We start from the raw sequence: 21402 nt of genomic DNA, 5'->3' as shown, positions 1-21402 counted from the left end.
GAAAGCACATCTGCCCTCCGAGGCTTCACCGAAAAAAAGCGGGAGCCTGGCGATCTCTCCAAGGAACGTATCTTTGCTTACGACAACGAATACAATCAAGACAATGCTCCCTTTGAAGCATCACGAAGACGGCACAGCAGACAGACGACTTCACAGTGACATGCCTTGGAGGGAGAGAGGCCGGTCATCAGACGCCATCCTCCCCAACAAACAAAGCCCAGCAAGGACAACAACTGCGCGGTGGATGGGGCTGGCCCGATTCGTCTATGGTAGCGACGCCATCTACCTCCCCGATCGAGCCAGCCTGGGGTCAGGGTCCTGGCCTGTACGGAATTCCGTACCAAGGGAAGCCAGCCAGCTGTGGGTGGGTTGGGTTGGCTGACCTGGTCACTCTCTACCCACGAGTCACGAAGCATCAGAAGACGGGGTGAGCAAGTCATTCAGTGGCAGAAAGCCACTTAGCCCACGAGATTAGCTCACGGGCAGAGGCAATGGCTGTTCCAGACGGTGAACATGCAGATTTGTCGCATAGATCCGAGACAATATCTTGGTTCAAGCGATCCCTGACAATCGTCCGAAACACACTCGCTCAGGGTACCAGGTCGGGTCAGGTACCCTGAAGTATGTGTACACGGCCTAGATCTTCGAGTAATGCGCAGCCTTTGTCTGACAACACTTCAGCCTGGCGTCGACCTACTGTTCTCCCACGTTCTGGAGTTGACCCCATCTCTCGGAATAGCGTCGCGCTGGCCGGGCCGGGTCCTAGTTCGCCGCTCTCTAACTGTATACAGGGCTCGACACATTTGCCGTGTAAAGTCAAAAAGAGTCGGCCAGCTGAAATCAGCAATCCCCTGGGCAAAAACGGACGAGTCGTTCTCTCTCTGCGATTAACCAACAGAGGACAGGATATATCGCCCCATAACAGCATTGGCAATCATGGTCTAGCACCGCACCAACCACAGGCTCCCGAATGATTTCCCCCGGATTGTCATGAGTTGAGCGTCGCCCTCCACCATGGCTTCAGAATCAACCCCGGTCTCGGCCCAGTGGCTCTCTATTCCGACGAACCTGCCACTCCCACACCAACATGACCCGAGTCTTTAGCCAACCGTTTAAACCCCTCCTTCATGTCGACCATGGCCAATAGTGGCATCGTCGCGCGACGCGTGGGTTTCAAGAGAGGCCTTACCGCTTCACCGCAAGTGCCACGCGGCTTTCTCGTGATCCATTGCCATTCGCGCCGCCGTATTGCATCGCCCTGTTGTGCGCCGTAATAGTCCAGCCCGTGGGAGTCCAGTACACACATCCAATACGAAATCTAACAGTTAAATCACATCCAAGTCAGCACGCATAAGTCACAATGACGATTTCATCCATATCCATTGTAGGCGCATGCTGCGCCACGGGTATCATTATCATGCGCCGGTAGAGAAAATCATGTCCGTGTCTCCGCTTCCGCTGCTCAACCAAGGCCTTTCAAGACGCCCTCAACTCAATCACGAGTTGTTCTAAATCGATGATCGGGTATCGCTTTGACAAGATCTCGGCATTGGTCACACCCTGCCCACCTAATCTGCCATTGACATGTCACCGTCATCGTCGTCGTCGGTCTCGCTTTGGTTGTCCTCGTCATCGTCCATACCGTCATCCTCCCTCTCAAAAAGATCATTCCACCGGCTAGGCGTTGGCGTCGATAGAGCCCCTTCTTGTGCGGGGCTGCCGAGATCTCCCCTCGTTGATGTTGGTGCTGCGGTAGATGTTGCTCTGCGTCCGCGACCACGACCCCTTGGTCGCCCAATTTTTCGTCCAGTTCCGCGTCGGCGCTCGCGCTTTGGGATAACTTCCTCTCCGTCTTCGTTGAACATCCTCCTCCTTCGCCGAGGCTTGTAATCAGGGTCTCGGTTGTCTTTGAAATCTTTGCCCTCACCATCCTTTGCCCATACTGTGACCTGGTCTGTCTCGCCCTTTTGTTTCTTGAGCGCAATCAAATTCTCCAAGAATCGCGTCTGCTGAGCTCGTTCTCCTGATCTATCCTTGCCGACTGGAATTCGGATGTTCCATTCCTCTCGAATAGCCGCCAAAGGGTCTTCCCGAGAAATCTTTGGCTTCACCAAGTTTTCGGTCGTAGTAATTCTCGACGCGCAGGCGCCGAGAAAGTCGATATTTCCATCCAGACGGCGTAGAGCAGGCAATGGGTTCTCGTTGTCGCGTACCGCAAATATGGCTTCTGTGCCGATGATTTCGGCCCATTGTCCCTCGAAAACGCGGCCTTTGTATGCTATGACGGGGTTTTGAGAGTGAAGCTCTAGTATTTGGATATCTTCTGTATCGTCCTGGTTCTTGTCGCCGTCCTCCTCCCTCGTGTCTCGAGCATCCACGCCCTTGCCCTTGTCGTTGTTCTCGTTATTGTCATTGTTGAGCTCGGGGTCGATCTCGGGTTCGTCGTCGTCGGCCTCGGGCTCTGGTAGCGGCTCGTTGTCGTTATCATCGTCATTGTCTGCTTGGTTATCCCGGCCACCGATGCCCTTCATCTGGCTAGGATTATGATCTAGCCAGTTCTTGTAGTACCCTCCCCGGCTGTGGTGAGGTGCTCTGGATTGTCTGTCTTTGAATTCGGGATATGAAAGCTCGAGCGTCAAGTAGTAGGTCTAGAGAACGTCAGCGCCAGGCAGATGTTGGTGGGTTGGAGTGGATGCGCACTTCGGTCTCGGTGGTGGAATACTCATACTCCCAGTCTTCTTGCTCATCTCGTTCTAGCTCATCTTGAATTGCGAGAACAGCCGGCGTGTCGGCCAATGTAGTCTCGTCCAGCGATGAAGCCATACTGCCGGCAGAAGAAAGAGGGTGAAGCTAAAGCTTGGAGGAGCTCAAGATGAGTTCCAAGACTGTCACCAAGGAGGGAGCTCCCCCGTTGGGTAGCCTCGACAAACGAAGCCTTTGCGACAGTGGAGGGGTATAGAGAGTTGAAAAAAGGTTGGAGGTTGTCGAATCGCGGAACTTTCGGATAGCTACTTGCCAATTGGAGAACAGACAATTCAAGGTCGCGCAAGCTGGAAGTCGGTCACGGGTGGCACTTGCAACTGGGAAGAAAAGTCAATGGCTGCGACTGCGGCTGCGGCTGCAGGGATTAGGCGGGGCATTTCAGTCCAGGTCGCGACTGCCCCGCTATCGCTCTTTGAATTTCGAGTCCTGTCGCATCTCGACAAGCCTCATTGGACTCAGACTTAGTCACATCTTGACATTTTCAAGATACCCCCTTTTTGACTCAGACTGGGCGTCTAGAGCCTCAAAACTTAATTGTCCTTCTCTCCGCTCTTTGCTGTTTAACTTTCCTCTCTCTTGCTACGGCTTGATCTCTCATCCCTACCCCTCCTCACGCATCTCTCCCCTTCTGCTCATAATATCTCGGGCAAGATGCCCACTGTTCACCTGTTGGACTATGTCGCCGGCAACGTCAGGAGCCTGGTGAACGCCATTGAAAAGTCGGGCTACGAAGTCGAATGGATCAGATCACCAGAGGAGGTCCCCAAGGCAGAGGTTCGGCGAGTTTCCTTCCCTCTCTTTGTTCATCATGACTGACGCATCGTCGTCTTCTAGAAACTCATCCTCCCCGGTGTCGGCCACTTCGGACACTGTCTCTCACAGCTCTCCCAGGCCGGATACCTTGAGCCTATCCGGAAACACATTGCGGAAGGCAAGCCCTTCTTCGGTGTCTGTGTTGGCCTTCAGGCTCTCTTCGAGGGCTCAATCGAGGACCCGGATGTGTCCGGCCTGGGAGTCATCCCCGCGGCCCTGGACCGTTTCGATGACTCGACCAAGTCAGTCCCGCATATTGGGTGGAACAATGCCTTTACTGGAGGAAAGGCCATGTACGACCTCCAGCCCGACTCCAAGTACTACTATGTCCACTCGTACAAGTGTGCCTACAAGCCGGGCGAGCTTGAGTCCCAAGGCTGGACTGTAGCAACTGGTACCTATGGCACCGAGACTTTCGTGGGTGCCATTGCCAAAGGCAACGTCTACGCAACACAATTCCACCCGGAGAAGTCTGGCGTTGCCGGTTTGAAGACTCTTCGCGCCTTTCTCACTGGCGAAGGTCTGAAGAACCTTGGCACCGTTGTTGACGAAGCTGTTGCTAGTGCACCGGTCGAGTTCAAGGACAGTCTCACACGACGAGTCATTGCCTGTCTTGATGTTCGCACAAATGACCAGGGCGATCTTGTTGTCACCAAGGGCGACCAGTACGACGTTCGAGAGAAGAGCGACGACCGCAGCGTACGTAACCTTGGCAAGCCCGTTGAGATGGCCAAGCGCTACTATGAAGCTGGTGCCGACGAGGTGACCTTCCTCAACATCACTTCATTCCGGGACTGCCCCATTGCCGACCTTCCCATGCTCGAGATCCTCCGCCAGACGTCTCGCACCGTCTTTGTGCCACTGACCATCGGCGGTGGTATTCGTGACACCGTGGATACGGATGGGACAAAGGTGTCGGCCCTCGAGATCGCCACCATGTACTTCAAGTCTGGTGCCGACAAGGTGTCGATCGGCTCTGATGCTGTCCTCGCCGCTGAGGAGTACTACTCTCTCGGACGCAAGCTATTTGGTAACACGGCCATTGAGCAGATCTCGCGTGCCTACGGCATTCAGGCCGTCGTTGTCTCCATCGACCCCAAGCGCGTCTATGTCCCCAAGCCCGATGCCACTCGTCACAACATCATCAAGACGAATTTCCCTGGCCCCAAGGGCGAGGAGTACTGTTGGTACGCCTGCACTATCAAGGGCGGCCGTGAGACCCGTGACATGGATGTTGTTGAGCTTGTCCAGGCCGTGGAGGCCATGGGTGCCGGCGAGATCCTCCTCAACTGCATCGACAAGGACGGCACCAACAGCGGCTTCGACCTCGAGCTCATCAACCAGGTCAAGGCCTCTATCAAGATTCCCGTCATCGCCTCGAGCGGCGCTGGAAACCCAGGTCACTTCAAGGAGGTGTTTGAGAAGACCACGACCGACGCCGCCCTCGGCGCTGGCATGTTTCACCGTGGCGAGTACACAGTCAAGCAGGTCAAGGATTATCTACAAGAGCAGGGACTCAAGGTGAGACAGTTTGAGGAGGAATTTTAGATGACGATTGGATAGATCAAATACAATAAAAGTTATAGACCATGCCACAGAGTGCGATAGATTGATTTCATATCGTTCCTAGTCACAGGAATGTGCTACATAGAATTTCCATACTAAAAGCCAATAAAGCAAGAGACAAAGGCTGGGTACAGGTACAGGTACAGGTACATCCATACGCTTCAACACCTTGGAATCCATAGCATCAACAAAGAGAGATGCGCCAAAAGCCCTGGGGAATTGTGGTTTTCTGCAACTCAACGCCCGAATGCTACCAGACGTCTCCGAGAATAGCAGAGCAAACCGCCGAGAGAGCCTCCAGATCAAATTTTGGTAAACACCAACGAACTAGAACGACATAAGAGAGACGTAGGAAAAGGCATCCTTCCACTCCACCAACTCCGTTGAAGTAAAAATGACACCTACAGCTCCATACCCATCAACATCCACCTCTTGCTCGTGACATCGAGGTCATGAGCCCAGTGATCAAGGGTAATCATGTCGAAGCCAACCCACTGAAGACTCTTGGACAGAGACCGCGCCTCATCCACAGGAATGCGCCTATCAATGCAAGTGACAATGTGGGAACAGTCCAGAGGACCGTCAGCCAGTTCGATAAGGGCCATGAGACTAGATGTTACGTCAGCATAGATCATGAATGTAGGGGAATAGTAAGACATACGCCTTTTTCAGGTCTCGGCCAAGAACGCCTTGGATGTCGAAGAAAACAAAGAGGGTCTTTTCCTCTCCATCGTCAGCGACAAAGGCACGGAAGCTCGCACCACCGGCATAGTCCCACATCTCCAGCCAGGCAGTAATGTCGTAGCCGGACAGCTTTTCGTCGGAGAGCTGCTTGAAGTGTTCGGGAAGCCGGTCATCGGGCGGCGGCGTTTGCAAATAAGCACCAGACAGGCCGGAGCCATTCATCGACGAATTCCTCTCACCGTGGAAAGTCGTCTTCATGGACTCGCAGAAGAATCTCTCACATTCTTCCCTGATCGAGAGTGCTGCCCCCCCTCGTCGGGCCAGGCGCCGGCCTGGGATCTCGCGCTTCTTGCTCTTGGGCAGAAGGGCGAGCTCGTTAGACGAGGTTAGTGCGGCGAGGGGGGGACTTGTCGGAGGGGAGGGTAGGCCTGAGGAAGGGACCTCAGGAATACCACTCGGCCCCTGTGAAGAGTCAGCGACGTGTTGTGACTTTGACGAAAGGAGAAAACGTACCTGCAACCCCGGTAGTGCAGTAGTGGAGGCCCTTGAGGTTGGCGACAGAGTCGACGATGTAGCAAGAGGCAAGGACATTGACCTTCTGGGCAACGGCCTCGCCGTAATTACTACTGTAATTCAAATTTTGGGTTTTCATTGGCGCCATTGCTGATGATGTTGTACAGGTGTCGGACTGAGTGGTGATGGCTGACGTGGATTGAGGGTATGAATCGGCAGAGGAAAGCTTGGTGGTGTTGTGTGACTCGTGCAGATTTGTTGTCAAAAACTCAGAAGTGATTTGGGACAGGAGGTGTTGAAATATTTGGATTCGTCGGTTGGTTCTCGTAGAGACGTTTGCGATGAAAGGCAACTGGACAGGAATGTCTCGGTCGTTGCTAGACGGTGCAAGAGTTGGGTTTTGGGCAGCGGTGAGTTCGGGGACGGAGGATGGATGTGACGGTGGAACAAAGGAAGGGACGGGGGGGAATTTGAACCTCGGGGTGCTCGGGGCAGGAGAGAGGACCCGGATGTGTGCTGCGGGCAACTGGCTCTGGGTGGGTCCTCGCCTGAGGCTCTGGGCTGGATTTTTGACCTTTGTGGCGGGGCCTTTGCCACTGTAGCAGCAAGGCTAAGGAAGCTGCTGACAAAAACATGTTGGACACTTGCTTGAATTATCAGCCCTGCTCATTCTTGTCTTTTCTGTCCAACCCTTACGCAACACTAACGCGAACGCCTCCACACAGCACATGTCCAAGTCGACTGGCCTCCGGCTGTCGATCACCGCTCTGCAGACGGCTCAATGCAACCAATGACCAATCCAATCCTTCCGGATATCCATGGCCTGACTAACGGTTGTGAAAGTCCGACACAGCACAGCGCAGTCAGCACAACGTCCACGATAACAGAGACTTGGAAGGGAAGATACGCCATGGTTGATTCCTGTCGTCTGCCGGATGCAGCCGCAGCATTAGCCAACCACTAAGAAACAAACACCAAAGGATGGGAAGCAACGCTTGTCTCAGCCGCACAGTTATGTGCCACCGTTGTCTCGCGAAGGGTCTGGGGTTGGGGTCTGCGTTGCGCATCCTGCAAGTGGGCGCTTACTCAAGACCATGTCGCAATCAAGTGCCACACAAATCATCACGACCCTCCACAACCTCCACCATTATGGCATCATCGCCTAGGAAAGGGTCTCCAATTTGCATGATCACAAGGAGAAAGAAAAATCTGATGTGACTCAATCTTATCCGCATTCTCCTCTTTTTCAAATTGACCCTCCACTTTCGTGGCAATCGACAACAACTTCATGATCACTATGATTCATCCCAATCTCCTTCTTTCTCGGTGCTAAAAATGACAGTCTCGGCCGCCCGCCAAGACTAGCCCCGGTCGTGTAAGTTGATTGGTGGGCTGCCACACTCTTTACCATCCGACCCCGCGTTTTGATGCGTCCTCTTCCTCCTGGGGGAAGCTAGGGAAGGTTTCCGGTTCAGACTATCACCGAAGCATCCATATCCATGTTTTTGGCAGCGGTTATCCTGCTCGGAAGATGCAGCCAGAGTTGCAGATCAGCAACCCGAACATCCAAACCTGGCTTATCCCGACCTCACGTGAGAACACCATGCATGAAGCTTCCCAACTACATTCGTTGACCAAGCCAAGACAAAAGCATCATCTTTATCCCTCTTCAACGAGAACCCCTCAATATTTGCATGATGACATGTCCATCATATCATGGTCCATCAGTCAGCTTCTCTATCCTGTCTTCACGTCTATAACCATATTGCTCAGCCGTAGACCGACATTAGTATTACTATCATACAATGTATCCCACATCTTCCACGTCACGTATGTACTATCCTAGACATCTTATATTCCAACGCATCCATCCATCCATCCATCAATGTTTTCTTATCGTGCATTCATCCATGTCGTGCACTGAGGCTAGCAAAAGCGTCAGGGCTGTGTCGACCGTTCGTCCATGCAAGATCCAGCCCAAGGTTCATGCTCTCACGGCTCCTTGCAGCAAAGGGATCTGACGTAGTCGTCGTGTTGGTGTGAACTGCGGCTGCGGGAGCGGCGCTCATAAAGGGGTTCGTGCTCGCTGAGAGCGGCTGAGAAACGCTGCGGTTCTGTTGCACAGGTGCCACAGGCGTTTGCATTGGCTGATGCTCAGGAATGGTTGGTGGTTGAGATGGCTGCATCGGCTGTGTCATAGGGTTCAGCGGCTGTGCAGGTTCAGGAGCTGGCTGCTGGGGGGTCATCTGAGGATAGTTGCCGAAGAGCGCCATGATCGAGGCTTTATCGGGTCTTTGAGGTTGATAAAACTGTTGCTGTTGTTGCTGTGGCACCTGTGGTTGCTGGCTATAGAGTTGTTGGCCAAGCTGTGGTTGACCAAACGGATTATTGCCTGCTTGCATCTGGGGCTGTGGCTGGGTTTGCTGAACCACATTCTGCTGAATATACGCCTGTTGACCCACCTGCGCAGCCGGCTGGGTAGCATTCGCAAAGAAAGGGTTTGTCGCCGTTTCGGGGGGGTTCATGGGCGCTGGACTCTGATATACAGCAGAGCCCTGGAAGACAGATGGGCTCTGGAACGAGGTCTGCATCTGTTCAGGAATCTGCCCAAGGCTTGGTGATGCGATGCGAGTCGGGGAGCGCGCAAAGGGATTGTATCCTGCTTGGCCCTGGTTTGTGTTGACCGAGATGATTGAGTTAGGAACCTGTTGCGGTTGCTGCTGGATGGGGTTTATGGCATTCGCAAAGAACGGATTATACCCGGTAGGTTGGGCTTGTATTGTCTGAGGATATGCCATGTTGTTATTAAATCCAACTGATACGAAGCCGTTCGGGGTCGTGGGAGCTGAGGGAGCTACTGCCTGCTGGTAAACCGCCGGTTGCTGAGTTGGCTGTGCCGCAGGCCCTCCTGTGTGGTGAGGGAATAGGGGTTGCTGAGGAGAAAGCGACATATTCTGGAAGGCCTGGCTGAACGGGTCGGTCTGTTGTTGAGCGGCCGGCGCACCGAAGGGGTTCGTCTGACCAAACGCATTCCTATTCTGGAGACTGCCCGTGGACTGCGCCGTCTGGGGTTGAGCCGGTCCCAGGTTGTCGAACGGGTTCGTCGAAGCACTCGAAGGCGTGGTTGGTCGGTCTGTGGCTGAACGAGTCGGAACACTCAATCCAGCACCAAGTCCCAGTCCTCCAGAGGTTGGCGTCAGAGGCGTCAAAGACCTCGACGTACGCAGAGTCTGTTCTCGCGGCGAGGGTGTAGGAAGAGGAGAGGGTCGACCACCACCCTCGCCCAGGCGCACAAGAGTCTCGATCGCTCGCTCGATGTTACCATTGACGCCCTTTAACACCAGCGCATTCCTTTTGGTGTCGTGAAATCCCATATCGCGAAGCCTTGTCAGCTTCTGTTCCATATCGTCAGGCTGGTCGAGGTCTAGCGTCGCACCGAAGACCTTGGACGGCTTGTTGGTTGGCCTTGGGGAAGAGCTTCGCACATCCTGAAAGGCCGCGATCGACCTAGCCTCCTTCTTCGACTTGGATGACAAAGGGAAAATGGACGAGGCTGATCGAAAGCCAAACTTGGTGGTCGAATTCTTGGGAGGTAGAGGAGGAGGCACACCCTCGCCTAGGCTGGGCGACTTGGGCTTTCCAGCCCCAGTTACGGTGTTATTCATATACTTCTGGCGGATGAATCGCTCCATGGCCGAGTCGGCTTCATCGACGTCGACGGGGACAGGTGGCTTGCGGTGTTCTGGGTTGTAAATATTGTTCGAGGTAGTATTTCCAACCTTTCGCATATTCTGGAGGTGTGTGAGTAAATCGATGGCTCTTGATCAGACGGTTGGGTAGTCCAGCTGCTCACGTCGACTTGTTCGTTGCTCCAGCTGTCCATGCTTAGAGACTTGACCTTGGAGATGTGCGTGCCCAACTTTCGATGGATCGCGGCACATCTCATACACAGAAAAACGCCCAACTGGTGTTCGCATTAGCTCGGTGTTCGTCGCGGGGGGTACAGCATGCAGCGCCATGCCGTTCGAGAATCTTACACTCCATGATGCCCAAGCTGAATACAACAGATCATGTTAGCGAGACCATCCACATTTCGAGCACGGTGTCCCGGGCAGACATCGAGGCATATTTGAGGCATACCTGGATTGCGCGCGTGACAGTCGGCGCACATATTGTTGCCCGGAACATTGTGGACGAGCTCCTGGAGGGCCTTCTCGTTCCGCGCCTGCTGGCGCTTGCTCAGTATGCCTGACATGATGGCGGGGTCTAAGCAGATGTGGTCTCGGGCAGTCTCTCAGGAAAGCACGGTGCCAGGAAGATTATAGTCGGGGTGTAACCGCGTCGAGTCGATCGCGGGGACGAGTTCCCCGATGCTCGCGAAGGACAAGATTCGGCGGGCGGAAGATGGAGACGGAGACCGGAGGCCGGAACGGGGTCGTCGTCGTCGAGAACGGAAAGACACAGGGGATCAAGGATCAAAGCGATGAAGCAACGAATAAAGCAATGATTAACGGAAAGCCAGGCGAAGGAGAGACGGAAAGAAGATGCGGATTCAGCCGCTCACGAGACGACCTGGACGAGACCCAGAAGGCGAATCACGAGAAGGAAAAGAAGGAGGAGGGATGGAAAACTCAAGGAGTCGACGGGGAGGCTATTGCATGAGGATAGCGTCCCGTCGCGCTGCTGTGTGCGATTCAGGTCCAAGCGGTACAGCGGGTGCAGGTGCGGGTGCCAGTGCGGGTGCGGGTGCACTTGCCTCGCCAGGGCGTCCGGTGCACGCACTTGTCAGGGTTTGGCCTCGCCTTCCTTTCGCGCAGGCCAGAAAAGGGGAATGAGTGCTCCAGCAGAATTGGCTGGGCAGGCTGGTACCTCAGGGAAATCAGGAATGGAACATCACCAAAACCCCCTGCGACCCCCCTATCGCCATGAGAGGCCCCTGGCTTTCAGAAGGGATTCCTCTAAGCCACAGTGGAGTTCTTCACTCAAAATGTGCTCCACAGGTCCCCTAAGGTTCCCTTCTAGGCCATCCGAACTGGGTCTAGCCACGGATTAGTCCATCCACCAGTTGAAGCGTCTCGAAGGCCTTGGCTGCTTGGCTCGGCGACGGCGTCAGGGGCAGGTCGCGTGGATGAGACAGGGTTGAGACGAGGAACCATTGTTAAAGACTCGGTACGTGTTGATGGCTGGGAGAGACCTTTCACGGCCGGGTCGCTGGGCGTGATGATCCATTGTGTAAGTGGTGGTTTGGCCAATGAGCCTCCAAAAACGCCAGGGCAATCTCACGAATGGATGGATATGGCCGGTTAGATCTTTCGTGAGATTTGCAATTCCACTCTACGTGTCAATAATTCCCACTTGCAGTCAATGTCAGCACAAGCGTGCATCTCAGATTGGGGCATCCGTACAGGTCTAGAGGTAGGTACCCGACGAACAACCCATCCACATGGATAGCTGGGTTGTTCCTGGCTAAGAGTTGGATCGATAATGATGGATCCATGGATGTCGGTTTATAGCGGACCTCGGTTGGGCGTAGAAGCTCGCAACCCAAAAACGAGCGAACCTGGAAATTATTAATGGAAACACATTAACGAGCGTGACCAAAAGTGACCCCAATCCATACACAGCTAGGCGTTGGTCCGTTCCTCAAAAATCTCCAGGTCTCGATGATCAGCTTCAGGGTAGCAATGATGATCCATGGAGCCGGCCTCGAAATGGTGAAGTGAAGATGGGCCTGGAATTCATGGGTGATTAGTCGTGGCAACGCCCATTCATAGTACGTGATGGATAATTTGACGTTTGAAGGGATGCCTGGTGTTGCCCTGTCTATCTCCCGTATTCACACTCGACTTTCTTAACAAACTGAACAATGGAGGACCTTGCACTGGCCCCGAACCATACAGACACCTACAACACTGAAGCAGTTGTGAAACTTCCATACTGACTAGAGAGAGGACTGAAGCTACTCCCGTAAATGCCAGTCAATATATACGTGATCTCGAGGCGGGAATTCATAGCAAGATATTGATGCAGTGGAACAATAAGATATTGCCACTTGGCCTCGATTGAGCTTCCCATCTCCAAGTGGACTAGACAAATTGCTCGGTACGCCTAAGCTGAATAACCGTTCCATTAAGGTGTCATCAACGCAGGCACGGCGAACTCAAATTGCCTTCCTCTAACAGAAATGGTTGCAGAAAGGTTCGGGATCCATCAAGCGACGCTGCCATGAGGTTGGCACAACGTCATAGTGCGGAAGCGAGCATACCTCACAAGAAGGCGATGGGAGCGAGTGGACTTGCTCGTAAAGAGTGACCTCCTTCCTTTTTTTTTCGTATTCAACCACACACCTTTCTAGTCCGCAGTTCCACCAAGCTCGACGACGTTTTCCACTCTGACCCTTGCAACTCAACGTTTGGCTGTCGGTGTTTATTACAGATTGCGCAGTATCCATTGCGTTCCGACCTCCAGCCACCATCGTCGCGTCCCTTGCTAGGGTTACCTTCACTCCAACCTCCAGCATTATATCGCCTCGTCCCAGCCACACAGCCCAGCCGTCGGGATCGCGGCAAACAGCTGGAGCCCCCGCTTGCAACGGTTTCGCCGTGCCTTGCAAGTCCCGTTTCGCCCGGCCAGAAAGGACGGCATCTGTGGCTCTAGTGGCTCGTTGAGGTGGCTGTACTCGGACGGGACCCAATACGCGGGCACCTTTCCAACGTCAGCAAGCCTCCATTTACCCCTCCAGGGCGGCCATCCCCTGTTCAGCCCAATTCCAAGCACCACGACTACGAATATTAGTCGGTTGGGTTGGTAGCTGCCTCGTGCTTCCCGGTTTCCTACTGTACACGTATAGCCCACGTATAGCTCCTCCAGGCTTCCAGGCAAGACTCTTGGCTTCTGCGCCCTTAAGTACGGTCAGGCGCAGAACCGACTCGAGTGTCAGCCACCCCTCCACATAATTCCACCTGGCCCGCGGAACCCATCACTGTCATCACATTGAGCCCTCCCAAACGCCGCCCGAGAAACTCCAAATTCTTTGCGATACCGAGCGAGCCGGCATGGACGCTTGCTAAAGACCGCAACACCACTCCCGAGCCCACCGAATTCCAAGACCGGGCTTTCCGACAGATCTTTAAAGCCCTCGTTTCTTTCCGAACGCCGAACCCCTCGATTCCCGCACGAGGGATACGACCAACACCCACACAACTCCCAATATGGCAGGCATTGAACAGCTCGAGGTTCACAGCAAGGCATGTCACCTGCCCTCTTGCGCAATGGATGATGCGCTAGATGCTGGGCTTGAATCATCAGCTAACACATACTAGTCGTATATCGTCCGCTGGGTCAAGGTCGATGAAGGGAACACTCTGTCATGGAGCGTCCAACCTCACAAAAAGTCCATGTAGGAACCCGCACCTTGCGACACCCCGCGCGATCCTACCCATCGCATTTAAACATGGCCAAAATGCTGACGCGAAAGCAGCAACTTCGGCCTGGTCAAACACCCTGGTAGCGGTGCCACGACTCTTGTGTCTTCAACAACCAGTGATTTTGATGCCGGAGCTGAAGAAACGCGTGGTACCTCAGACGGCAAGGCCAGCCGATTTTCTAAAAAGGACATCAACGCGCAGGATCTGCTCAAGAACAAGGGCTTCATCCCCATCAAATGGATAGGCAAATGTGAGGCAGACAGGGTGTCTATTGGCACCTTTGAGGTCAATGCTGGCCAGAGCGGCATGTATGGTCTGGTATTCGACAACACATTCTCGAAGCAGACATCAAAGACAGCGACATTCGTTGTCATGACCTACCCAACAGGAGCGCCCCCTCAAACTTCTTCACACCTACCAAACCTCCAAGCAGCAAAGGCTGGAGCTAGTCAGGTGAGTCTTGGGCGTCACAGCAGCCCTAAGCTTGATGGAGTTGCATCTGCATCGTTCGACAGTCTCCACAGCCATAAAGCTGGTGGGAAGGCGACTTCTGTCTCCGGTCGCAGCGATGGCGGCTCTTCGAGCAACTACCATGTTGGAACCCTACACAAAAGGCGTCGCAAGAAGGGACAAGGCTACGCGCGGCGCTTCTTCTCGCTCGACTACTCGACATGTACGCTGTCATATTACTACAACCCCAAATCGTCCGCTCTTCGTGGCGCTATCCCACTGAGTCTGGCAGCAATTGCTGCAGACGAACGACGGAGGGAAATCAGCATCGATTCGGGCGCCGAGGTCTGGCATCTCAAGGCACCCAACGACAGAGAGTTCCAGGAATGGGCTCATGCACTGGAAAAGGCCAGCCGTGTAGCCAGAGGACTGGAAACACTGGATCTCCCCACGGTGGATGAGACAAAGATAAACACTCGACATGTGTCTGTCCACCACCACCAACCCTCTCCACACGAGGATAGGGAATGGCAACAGGTTGAAGCCCTGGTTAGCCGCGTTGTCGGGACTCGTGATGCGCTTCGCCGTCTGACGAAGGAGGTTGCAGCACAGTCAAAGCCTGTTACCAGCCCTCAATATCTCTCCCCCGGAGCCGCCAGCTCCAGCGCCATCGACGACAGCGATACATACTTTACCCCCACACAAGAGGCCAGACGATCATTCTGGAGACGGAAATCAAACACCCCTGCGGTATCTCCGGCTACTCTCGGCGCAACGACAGCTTCTGCTCTGGCAGTGCCTGTACCCGGAGGTGTGACAACGACCATCTCGGCGAGTGGTGCGAATCACGCCAGACGACAGTCAAAGGGACTGATCCGAGAAGAAAATTCGCTCCAGGACCACTGCCAATCACTCCTGACTGATCTCGATTCAGTTGTATCCGAGTTTACGACTCTGATCAACAACAGCAAACGCCGCCGCATGTCGGTACCTCCCTCTGCAGGCGCAGCCTCAAGAAAGAGTATAGACACCGTCTCGACAGCAGACGAGTTCTTTGACGCCGAGGACGCCAACTCTGGTGTCCTCAAGATCGACGGTAGTGAGGATGAAACCCCAGACTCAGAAGAGGGGGATGATAATGGAGATGAAGGTTCCTTCCGGGATAATTCGTCGATATCCTCGATAGGGGAGAACGACACGGTCAACGTCGACGATGCTGCCCACCTATTCCCGACGAAGCCCAAGAGCCTTGTACCGCTACCCCTTGACCAGGTCGTTGCAAGACGATCGACGATACCGCCTACGACGGCTCCTGCCCCCAGTCTGATAGCATTCTTCAGAAAGAACGTCGGCAAGGACTTCAGCACCATCAGCATGCCCGTCACGTCGAACGAGCCCACTTCTATGTGCCAAAAGGTTGCTGAGCAACTCGAGTACGCACAGCTGTTGAATCAGGCGGCTCGACAATCGTCTCCTACTGATAGACTGTTGTTTGTCGCAGCTTTTGCAGTTTCGCAGTTTAGTAGCGGTCGAGCTAAGGAGCGCGCAATCAGGAAGCCCTTCACCCCCTTGCTTGGCGAAACATTTGAGCTTGTCCGCACCGACAAGGAGGTTCCTGGAGGTTTCAGGCTTCTGGTAGAGAAGGTTCAGCACCGACCCCTTCTCCTGGCAATGCAGGCAGACTCATCCAACTGGTCTTTCTCCCAATCACCCGCGCCTGGTCAAAAGTTCTGGGGTAAGAGCGCAGAGATCACGACTGATGGTCGCGTACGAATTGTCCTGCGCCTCTCCAATGGATCTGAGGAGCGGTATTCGTGGAACATCGCCACCATGTTCCTGCGCAACGTGGTGATGGGTGAAAAGTACGTTGAACCCGTGGGCACAATGCACGTTGTCAACGACACTACGGGGCACAAGGCTGCCGTAGAGTTCAAGAGCAAAGGCATGTGGGGTGGACGAACTGAAGATGTCAGTGTAGAGATCTTTAGTCCAGACGGTGTCAACACCGGCAGCGGCTTGACAGGCGCATGGACAACTGGTCTGAAGACGTCTGGAAAGGGAGGTGGTCAGGAGATCTGGCGCGTGGGATCGTTGGTCGAGAACGCAAATCAGACCTATGGTTTGACAACCTTTGCCGCTAGCCTCAACGAGATAACAGAAATCGAGAAGGGCAAACTCCCGCCCACAGACTGTCGCCTGCGTCCTGACCAGCGCGCGTACGAGCAAGGCAAGGTGGACGATGCCGAGGAAATGAAGCAAACGTTGGAGGAGGCACAGCGCGGTCGTCGACGAGATCTGGAAGAGCGTGGCGAGACATACAAGCCCCGGTGGTTTGTCAAGGTGGAAAACGCACCAGAGGGCGAGGAAGTCTGGAAGCTCAAGACGGGCAAGGACAGCTACTGGGAGGAGCGGGCCAAGGGAACATGGCAAGGAGTTGAAGAGAATCTCTTCACACTTTCTTGAAAAGAATAGCGGACACTTTGTAATTGGAATCCCTCATCTTCGTTGTCGATACCCATAGACATGTAGTAACACGATACTTTGAACACATCTGGGCATCTGGAGGGCATCTGAAGGACTGGCTATGGTTTGTGCAAGGGCGACATTCTACGCGGCGTTTCATGAGGTTTACGGGACCCAGTGTCGTCATTGCCATAAGAGTCGAAGTTGAAGTTGAAGGGTTCTTTTCGAAATCAAGAAATGAACCATGACGAAACCGACTTGACGATCACCTCGTAGTGTCCCGTGTAGATACCCTGTTCAGGGAGCTCGGGATCCTCAAAACGGGACTGGCGCACAAAGGGACTGTCACTTCCAGTCTCCCATTGCCCTCGGGATGCCTTGCAGGGCCCAAACCAGGCTTGGCTTCAAGATAGAGTGCAACCCGGCTCATGGGGATGCTTTCAGGGGAGGTGGAACCCCCCACATTTGTCGAGATGAAAAGAGGGCCTTGAAGTCGCAGAGCAGGGACTGAGGGTGATTTATACAAGACTTTAAGGAGTGTATCGACATTGCTGGTCGTGAGTGGTCTGGCCTGGCCTGGTTGGAGCGTTGGCTACTGTACGGGATGCAACCACGAGGCGAGTGGACTCTTCGGATGGCCTTGTTTCACCTGGGACTAGTTCTTGGCTTTGCTTGGCTGGCAGATCTTGCTTTGCTTGGCCACCCCGATGTGAGCTGGCGCGGTATGCGTAGCGTGCGGCATGGCACTGGAAGCGAAGGGGAACTTGGGATTTGCAAGGGTTGCGAGGGCGGGTGCTTCTTGACGATCGCCCCGACGATTGAAATTTCGCAGGTCAGAGCCAACTCCACCGTCTCAGACGGAACGGGGGATAATGGGGAACAGTGCTGGATTGGGGGGTTATTCTGCGACCCATGGATCCAGTGAGAATCCATGCCAAGCGTTGTCAATCATCATCCCACTCGAGTTTAAGGAAGAAGTTTGACGGACAAAGGGCGCTGGAGAGACGGGAGTGGCAGAGACGGCCCCTGAAGATCGAAGCTGTTGGAGACGACGAGTGCTTGGATTGTTTGTTAGACTCGGTCGTGTTGTGGGTGCCTCGTTTAAATGATCCATATGGAGGAGCTTGATTGATGCCATTGAACAACATTCGGTCGCTCATCATGGATGGATGTGCTGTCAGGAGGTTGGACTGTGTTACCTGCCAGCCCCAGCCGTCTGTTGTGCAACGACTCTCCCACGATCAGGGAGTTAGCCTCAGGGGAAGCCAGTTTTGACGAAACGCTCAATAGTGAGAGACTCTCCACTTCCAGCCTGCTTCAGAACCTTGAGGGGTGTGAATCGATCGCAGGGGAGGGGGCGTATGTATGGGGAAGAGGAGCCCATTACGACGCTTGGTGGGGCCCAGATCCAGGATTTGGGAAGAATTCGACCTTCCACCAAGACCGAGAAACCGGAAAGTCGACAAGCGCTTTCTTGGAAGTGAAGCATTATTGGTCTCAAGATGTGCTTGAGGAGGAAAATACTGTGGCTGCGCAAGTCTTGGGGATGAATGTCGATGAATCCAAAAGAGGGAAGAGGTTGGGTTGTTTTTCTCGGCGCCTTCATCGATTACGCACTCACGCTTGGGAAAAAAGATACGAGGGGATGGGATGGAGGGCAGATGTTACATGGTCGTCTAGACGGTTGCTACCGCTGTATCTGTGCTTGGTGGGATTTGGCCAACTCAAAGTTTATCAGGTTTGCCCTTTGGATGCAGCACCGTAACCCGCCTCTCGCGCGCAGGATGAAGCTGTTGTTTGTTTGGTTCGTTCGTGGCTGGAAGCACAGACAAGCACAAGTCTGTGTCTGTCAGGTACAGGAGCGTAGAGGATGTCGATCCTTGATAGGCTGGTTGGTCAGGTCATTGTGCTTGTGCGTGTGTGTGTGGTGCCCCAACCATCTCCTGGACACGACATGTCAGTCAGCTTTGTTAACAACAAACACAACAATTGCGAGCAAGAGATTATAGCCATTCTATTCGAAACATGGTGTCGACAAAGGATATCGAGGAATGTTGGATCTCACACGTTCAAGTCATCATCATGCCTTGACTCTTTTCGAGATTGAGAAAAGCCGTGTGCCAACATGCAACCAAGAGGTGGGCCCGAAATGAATGGATCAGAGGCGCCCCACGTTTAATCACGGCCTCCCAATGCCCATCCATGTTGCTCGAGCTGCCAATTGATGGCGGCTGCTGGATCGTTCAGTGCGGAATCGAGCTCGGTCGTAAGATGGAGGCCCAGGAATAGAGACGAGGGACCAGGAATAGAAGCCCAGATACTCCGACACCCGCCGTGATACCATGGAACATCCCTTGATTTGACACGGCTCCACGGCCAGAGTTTTGGGCTTGACTGTCTGCCGCCGTCGTATTGTTCTAGCTGCATGTACTGATTGTACTGTACAGTCGGAGCACTCCCTCCCTCCCTCCCTCAGCTCAGCTCTGGCCCGTTTTTAAATCCCATTCCAGCCTCTTCCGCATCACTCTCGTTTTCCTCTCCTTCCCTCCTTCTTTCTCCCTCCATTCGACTTCATCCCTCCATCCATTCCACCGGTTCCTTCTTCGTTGCCATTCCAACTCCCTCGTTGTTGGATTTTTCTTTTTACTGACTGTAATTCTCCTTCCCTCACCCGAGTCCCTTCGTTTACACCCTCGGATCGGATCGCGTCTTTCTCCCAACGACCGTCTTTCTTGGACAACAACACCGCTTGAATCGTTGAATTGCTACTGTTCAGTTCATCTACAATGAAGACTGCTGTTCTTCTTTCCGCCTTGGCGGGCATTGGCGCCGTCTCGGCCACCCCTACCCTCAAGGAGCCTCCCAGCAAGCGTGCAAACCTCCCCACCGTCACGGTCTCGGGCAACGGTAAGCCCTACGATCCCATCAGATGCGCCAGTGACCCCTGAAGCCAAATGCCGCTAACACGCAAACCCCAGCTTTCTGGGCCGGCGATGAACGATTCTACCTTCGAGGCATTGACTATCAGCCTGGCGGTGCTTCCGCTAACAAGGACCCCTTGGCCGATACCAAGGTCTGCGAGCGCGATATTAAGAACTTCAAGGACCTTGGCGTCAATGTCATTCGTGTCTACGCCGTCGACAACACGGCCGACCACGATGAGTGCATGAAGGCGCTCAACGACGCTGGCATCTACCTCGTTCTGGATGTCAACAACCCCAAGTACTCCATCAACCGCGGCAACCCCGGTCCCTCTTACAACACCGCCTACCTCCAGAGCGTCTTTGCCACTGTCGAGATGTTTGCTCAGTACGACAACACCCTCGCTTTCTTCTCGGGCAACGAGGTCATCAACGATGAGGAGGATACCGACAAGTCCGCTCCCTATGTCAAGGCTGTCACTCGTGATATGAGAGCCTTCATGAAGGCCCGCAAGCTCCGCCAGGTCCCTGTCGGTTACTCGGCTGCCGATGTTGCACAGAACCGAATGCAGACTGCCCACTACTTCAACTGCGGCTCTGACGATTTGCGATCCGACTTCTTCGCCTTCAACGACTACTCTTGGTGCAACAGTGACTTCAAAACCGCTGGCTGGGATGTCAAGGTCAAGAACTTTACTGACTACGGTCTTCCCATCTTGTATGTTTCAAATTGCATGTTTCCCTGTTCTCTGCTAACATCTCCTTAGCCTGTCTGAGTATGGTTGCATCAAGAACCGTCCTCGTAAGTTTGAGGAGCTCGAGGCCCTGATGAGCGACGAGATGACCGGCGTCTACTCTGGTGGTCTCATGTATGAGTACTCGTACGAGGACAACGACTTTGGTATTGTCAAGATCAGCGGCAACACCGTCAAGACCACCGACGAGTACAAGCTCTTGAAGGAGGCTCTTAAGAACTACCCCCAGCCCACCGGCTCTGGCGGCGCTGCCAAGTCTACGCACGGTGTCGACTGCCCCGCCAAGGAGGATGTCTGGCAGGTTGACCCCGACCTTGTTCCCGAGATGCCCTCGCAAGCCGAGAAGTACTTTACCAACGGTGCTGGCAAGGGTCCCGGCTTCGACGGAAACAATAACAAGGGTTCCCACTTTGAGGTCGACAGCGGTACCGCGACCGCCAGTGTCAGCGCTGGCAAGTCCACTTCCACCAGCAGTGGTTCCGAGTCTACAGACGAGGACGACGACAGCGCCGCTTCCACCATGGACATGGCTCCTCTCTACATCACTGGCGCTGCCACCCTCTTCACCCTGTTCGGAACTCTTCTCCTGTAAACGAGAGAGTACTCCTTCTTCATTTTGTCTTCTTGCTTTAGTCTTTGGGATTTGCCGCAAACGCCATAGGCCAGGCCCCCATTGTGATTCATGACAGGTACAGCAACATGGATGCTGTGGAGGGACGCGCTGGACTAGATGCGCTGGACACGTCGGGTTCGTCTTTTTATTCCACGGGAGCATTGGCGTCTAGCCCAGGATGGGTAGACAGCCGGGAAATGATTATAATGCTGTCTGGGCCATAGTTGCCTTTTGTTTTTATAGTTGAAAATGATATCGAATAGACTTTCCTTGTGATCCGAGTCTGAGTGAGTGTGTCCATGATGGACGGCGTGCCATGTCATGATGAAAGTTGATAGGATAGGATCGAGTGGATATTGATCAACAGAGCATGTGAGCCAGCTTGAGCCCCGGAGCCATCAGGGGGTTAGTTTCGGTCCGGGGAAACGAGCCTC

The 21402-nt window shown here is 54.0% G+C and overlaps 6 protein-coding genes across 6 annotated transcripts; 3 read left to right on the top strand and 3 right to left on the bottom strand.

Annotated features, from left to right (window-relative positions):
- Positions 1-1568: 1568 nt before the first annotated feature.
- On the bottom strand, positions 1569-2823 carry NECHADRAFT_80556 (uncharacterized protein; the record flags this gene model as incomplete). Its single annotated transcript, XM_003050820.1, has 2 exons — positions 1569-2648; positions 2701-2823. 2 exons carry the CDS (start codon positions 2821-2823, stop codon positions 1569-1571), a joined length of 1203 nt encoding a protein of 400 aa, XP_003050866.1.
- A 591-nt stretch (positions 2824-3414) lies between these two features.
- NECHADRAFT_41455 (uncharacterized protein) lies at positions 3415-5124 on the top strand (the record flags this gene model as incomplete). Its single annotated transcript, XM_003051214.1, has 2 exons — positions 3415-3537; positions 3598-5124. 2 exons carry the CDS (start codon positions 3415-3417, stop codon positions 5122-5124), a joined length of 1650 nt encoding a protein of 549 aa, XP_003051260.1.
- Positions 5125-5167: 43 nt separating this feature from the next.
- On the bottom strand, positions 5168-6487 carry NECHADRAFT_69559 (uncharacterized protein; the record flags this gene model as incomplete). Its single annotated transcript, XM_003050819.1, has 3 exons — positions 5168-5751; positions 5804-6288; positions 6317-6487. 3 exons carry the CDS (start codon positions 6485-6487, stop codon positions 5544-5546), a joined length of 864 nt encoding a protein of 287 aa, XP_003050865.1. The 3' UTR covers positions 5168-5543.
- A 1622-nt stretch (positions 6488-8109) lies between these two features.
- Positions 8110-10594, bottom strand: NECHADRAFT_100612 (uncharacterized protein; the record flags this gene model as incomplete). The annotated part of the gene is made up of 3 exons (XM_003050818.1): positions 8110-10130; positions 10377-10393; positions 10480-10594. The coding sequence occupies 3 exons, from the start codon at positions 10592-10594 to the stop codon at positions 8244-8246; spliced, it is 2019 nt and encodes a 672-aa protein (XP_003050864.1). The 3' UTR covers positions 8110-8243.
- Positions 10595-13550: 2956 nt separating this feature from the next.
- NECHADRAFT_93706 (uncharacterized protein) lies at positions 13551-16737 on the top strand (the record flags this gene model as incomplete). The annotated part of the gene is made up of 4 exons (XM_003051213.1): positions 13551-13574; positions 13662-13738; positions 13820-16649; positions 16684-16737. The coding sequence occupies 4 exons, from the start codon at positions 13551-13553 to the stop codon at positions 16735-16737; spliced, it is 2985 nt and encodes a 994-aa protein (XP_003051259.1).
- A 2517-nt stretch (positions 16738-19254) lies between these two features.
- NECHADRAFT_61302 (glycoside hydrolase family 72) lies at positions 19255-21248 on the top strand. Its single transcript, XM_003051212.1, has 3 exons — positions 19255-19586; positions 19658-20318; positions 20368-21248. Exons 1-3 carry the CDS (start codon positions 19466-19468, stop codon positions 20945-20947), a joined length of 1362 nt encoding a protein of 453 aa, XP_003051258.1. The 5' UTR covers positions 19255-19465; the 3' UTR covers positions 20948-21248.
- The last annotated feature ends 154 nt before the right edge of the window (positions 21249-21402 follow it).

Source organism: Fusarium vanettenii (assembly GCF_000151355.1).
Source record: "Fusarium vanettenii 77-13-4 chromosome 5 genomic scaffold NECHAsca_5_chr5_3_0, whole genome shotgun sequence".
Lineage (NCBI taxonomy): Eukaryota > Fungi > Ascomycota > Sordariomycetes > Hypocreales > Nectriaceae > Fusarium > Fusarium vanettenii.
The sequence above is the reverse complement of the archived record's forward strand: the minus strand, read 5'-3'. Positions and strand labels throughout refer to the sequence as shown.